This window comes from Haematobia irritans, chromosome 2, assembly GCF_050003625.1.
Source record: "Haematobia irritans isolate KBUSLIRL chromosome 2, ASM5000362v1, whole genome shotgun sequence".
Taxonomy (NCBI): domain Eukaryota; kingdom Metazoa; phylum Arthropoda; class Insecta; order Diptera; family Muscidae; genus Haematobia; species Haematobia irritans.
Genome location: NC_134398.1, coordinates 148800320 through 148805191, shown reverse-complemented (window position 1 = coordinate 148805191; position 4872 = coordinate 148800320). Strand labels below are relative to the sequence as shown.

Here is a 4872-nt window from a genome sequence, read left to right as displayed (position 1 = left end):
AAAAGAAAATTGTAAAAATTTTTCATTTTGAAAAAAAAAATCATTCATAGGGAAAATTTTGTCAAAATTTTATTCCTAGAAAAAATTTTCTCAAACTTTTATTCCTAAAGAAAATTTTGTAAAAATTTTGTCAAAATTGTATTCCTACCGAAAATTTTGTCAAACTTTTATTCTTGCAGAAAATTTCCTATAGAAAATTTTGTCAAGATTTTATATCTAAAGAAAATGTTCAAAATTTTATTCCTAGAGAGGAGTTTGTCAAAATTTTATTCCCAGAGAAAATTTTGTCCAAATTTCATTCCTAGAGAACATTTTGTCAAAATTATGTTTCTAGAAAATAAAATTGTAAAAATTTTTAATTTTGAAAAAAAAAAAATATTTATAGGGAAAATTTTGTCAAAATTTTATTCCCAGAACAAATTTTCTCAAACTTTTATTCCTAGAGAAAATTTTGTAAAAATTTCATTTCTGTAGAAATTTTTTTCAAAATTTTTTTGGTAGAGAAAATTTTGTCAAAATTTAATTTCTTTTGAAAATGTTGTTAAAATTTTATTCCTAGAGAAAACGTTTAAATTGAAATTTATTCTTAGAGAAAATTTTGTCAAAATTTTATTACCAGAGAAAATTTTGTCAAGATTTTATTACCAGAGAAAATTTTGTCAAAATTTTATTTCTAGAGAAAATTTTGGTAATTTTCTCTATAGAAAATTTTGTCAAAATTTTATTCCTAGAGAAAATTTTGTCAAAATTTTATTTCTAGAAAAAATGTTGTCAAAATTCTATGCCTAGAAAAAATTTTGTCTAAATTGTATTCCTACCGAAAATCCACTTTTATTCTTGCAGAAAATTTCCTATAGAAAATTTTGTCAAGATTTTATTTCTAAAGAAAATGTTGTCAAAATTTTATTCCTAGAGAAGATTTTGTCAAAATTTTATTCCTAGAGAAGAGTTTGTCAAAATTTTATTCCCAGAGAAAATTTTGTCAAAATTTCATTCCTAGAGAACATTTTGTCAAAATTATGTTTCTAGAAAAGAAAATTGTAAAAATTTTTCATTTTGAAAAAAAAAATCATTCATAGGGAAAATTTTGTCAAAATTTTATTCCCAGAGAAAATTTTCTCAAAATTTTATTCCTAGAGAAAAATTTGTCAAAATTGTATTCCCAGAGAAAATTTTCTCAAAATTTTATTCCTAGAGAAAAATTTGTCAAAACTTCATTTCTATCGAAAAATTTGTCAAAATTTTTTTCCTAGAGAAAATTTTATTTCTATAGAACATTTGTGAAGTACCTCTTAGGTGGAGGGGAATATTTTGCAAAATCTATCATAACATCACGGATTCGACCAATCTACCAAACAATAAAAAGTCTACCATTTTTGGCAACCGTGTTTGGGAGTCACTGAACCCCTTGGAACGCCTTATCGCCAATCCCTCGCCCATTGAACAGATGTAACCAATTTTATAATTTCCAGAGATACTTTCATTATGCAGACGAGAAAAACAAAACGAATAAACATAACTAACGTGTTTTGAATTGAAGATGAGTTGGGTTTCATTTGCAATGAGAGTGACAAAAAAAAACGAAAATTATCCACAAAAACCACAATTTGCAAAAAAAAAAAAACGACACTAACAAAAAGAAATGAACCCTGAAGCCTCATATGAATCTCATACTCTCACAAAAAAATAACCACCAAAAAATATAACTCAAAGAAATCTCCAACACAAAATCTAGTTGTTAGCCAAGTTTATAAACAGTGGCCATAGTCATAGCTTGGTTACTATTAACGTTTGAAACGTCCTAAAGGTAAGATCGTATAAAACAGGAGCGCATGCGCGCATTCAAGATAAGTGGTTTTATTTACCATAAGCTGTCAACAAGAAAAAAAACCGGACAAGGATTAACCTAACAGTGCTTATTATTAATCTTTATTTCCTGGTGTTTTATTATAGAGTGCAAGTGCTACACACAGTGAATATGAAATCTCTTTTGGTGTGCTTATCTGTTTTGGCTATTGCGGTTTTGGCCATCGCCATGCCTCAGCAACGTGAAGGTGCTGCCTATACCAATGAGGCTATTCGCCAAGCCCAACAAACTTTCCTTATACCCAAAGATGCCCAAATCCAAAATGTCCAAGAGGGTATCGAATTGGGAGCCTACGAACAGATTCCCGGTAACCAGCGTATCAATCTCTTTGAAATCTTAGGTGATCAAGTGCCCTCAGAAGTTATTAACAACTTGCAATCTCAAGTGGATCAAATTGGTCGTAACTAAATTGGATTAAATCATCAACGCATTTACTTCAAAATCATCCAGCATTTCATTTAAAAATATCCCATTTTTTGATCATTTTCCTTTACCTTTCACAATTTCATTTCTCCCACAAAAAAAAAAAAAACAAAAACTTCCTCATATTCATGTTGAAATTGTTATTGTATTTTTGTTTTTATTGATAAATAAATTTAATTTAATTAAAAATATAAATTAAAAAAAAAACTATTTTATTAATTAAAAACTACATCCACAAGTTCAGTTCATCGACAATAATGAAAGAAAGAAAATTCATTACATACATTTTAAATTTAATAAAATAAAATTTATAAATTTTAATAATAAATTAAATTAAATAAAATTAATTTAAAAAAAATATTAATTAAAAAAACTGCTGGTTACTCTATATGCAAACCCTCAGTTCATCGACCGGAGATAATGAAAGAGAGATACTATAAAATATAAATTATAAATTAAATAAAATAAAAATAATAAATTTTAATAAAAAAAAAAATAATTAAAATAAAAAAATAAATCTGTTACCCTAGGGTCAAAAGGTATGTTCAACGACCACCTCTCTTCTATTATATCTGGATCACCTGGTGTCCTATTCATATGATGCATATATTTAATTTACATAAAATAAAATTAATTACTCTAGTGTTCAAAGGTTAGTTCAACGACCATCTTTCTTTTCTTATCTCTGGATCACTTGGTGCCCTATCTACATCCCATTGATTTCCTATTTAGCTATGGTAATATGATCATTAGTCAATCATATGATAAATACATTAAATTTAAATACAAAATAAATTAAAAAAAAATATTTTAACTAAAAAAGAAATCTGCTGGTTCCTTTACTTGCAAAAAATCTGGTCATCTCTCTTTAATTATCTCTCTAGATCACCTGGTGCCCTTTCGAATTTACCTATTCACTTCTCATTGATTTCCCATTTGGCTTTGTTAATATGACCATTAATCAATCATATGAAGATGGCTAAGATGTGTTGCAATACGACATGTTGACCATTGGCTTCAGTTGTTCCCATGAATGTACAAAAACATCTAATGCATATTAAGTATCTTCCTGTCTAATACACTTCAGCCTGTGGCTGCTTTTTATTCAACTGTGGTGTAATTATTCAATTATCATTCGTTTACTCACTCATACAGTCAGTGTGTCGCTCATTCACTAACATTCAACCGGTTATTCGGAGAGATCTCTTGAGTATGATTGTGGGATATTCCCCCTCTCTCTCTCGCTCATTATTACATCTTCCTTTTTGTCGTGAGTTACATGTCAACACGTATTTCTTCTATTATGCAACAATATTTACGTTTCGGATTGGGTCGTGGTGGTGGTTGTGGCCTCCAACAATTAAATGTTTGTATTGATGATTATAGGAGCTTCAATGTGGTTGACAAGTACCCTATACGTGATAAAGTTAGTTTACACTCGAAGAAAAAAAAATGATTATGCTAATGTCAAGTTAAATTAAAATAAATGTAGAGATAGTTTTTTTTTTACTAGAACAATGTCAATTTTCGGTAATTTTACCATTAACGAATATCATTTCGAATATTGGTAGATTGTTTGGTAGAATTCTTGATGTTTTGGTAGATTTCGTAAAATATTGATCTAGAAATCCTATAATCCTATAGGAATACCATTTTGACAAAATTTTCTATAAAAATAAAATTTTGACAACATTTTCTATAAAAAAATGTTTAGCAAAATTTTCTTTGGAAAATACATTTTGACAAAATTTTCTACAGAAATAACATTTCGACAAAATTTTCTATAGAAATAAAATTTTTACAAATTGTTTTTATAGGAAAAAAATTGTCTAAATTTCCTATAAAAATAAAATTTTGACAAAATTTCCTATAGAGGTAAAATCTTGACAAAATTGCCTATAGAAATAAAATTTTGGCAAAATATTCTGTTGAAATAAAATTTTGACAAAATATTCTCCAGGAATAACATTTTGGCAAAATTTTCTCTAGGAATATATAAAAAGGTATACAATTTCGACAAAATTCCAATTGAATTTAAATTTTGAAAAAAATTTTCTCTTGGAATAAAATTTTCTCCATGAATACAATTTTGACTAATTTTTCTATAAAAACAAAATTTTGACAAAATATTCTATAAAAACAAAATTTTGACAAAATTTTCTATAAAAACAAAATTTTGACAAAATTTTCTATAAAAACAAAAATTTTGACAAAATTTTCTATAAAAACAAAATTTTGACAAAATTTTTTATAAAAAAATGTTTGGCAAAATTTTCTTTGGAAATAACATTTTGGCAAAATTTCCTATAGAAATAAAATCTTGACAAAATTTACAATAGAAATAAAATGTTGGCAAAATATTCTGTTGAAATAAAATTTTGAAAAAAAAATCTCCAGGAATAACATTTTGGCAAAATTTTCTTTGGGAATATATAAAAAGAAATTCAATTTAGACAAAATTCCAATAGAATTAAAATTTTTACAAAATTTTCTCCATGAATAAAATTTTGACAAAATGTTCTATAAAAATAAAATTTTGACAAAATTTTCTATAAAAACAAAATTTTGACAAAATTTTCTAT

At 26.3% G+C, this 4872-nt stretch overlaps 1 protein-coding gene across 1 annotated transcript; it reads left to right on the top strand.

The window, feature by feature from the left end:
* The first annotated feature begins 1687 nt into the window (after nucleotides 1-1687).
* Nucleotides 1688-2497, top strand: LOC142224208 (uncharacterized). The gene is made up of 2 exons (XM_075293989.1): nucleotides 1688-1807; nucleotides 1954-2497. The coding sequence occupies exon 2, from the start codon at nucleotides 1979-1981 to the stop codon at nucleotides 2273-2275; it is 297 nt and encodes a 98-aa protein (XP_075150104.1). The 5' UTR covers nucleotides 1688-1807; nucleotides 1954-1978; the 3' UTR covers nucleotides 2276-2497.
* Nucleotides 2498-4872: the final 2375 nt, after the last annotated feature.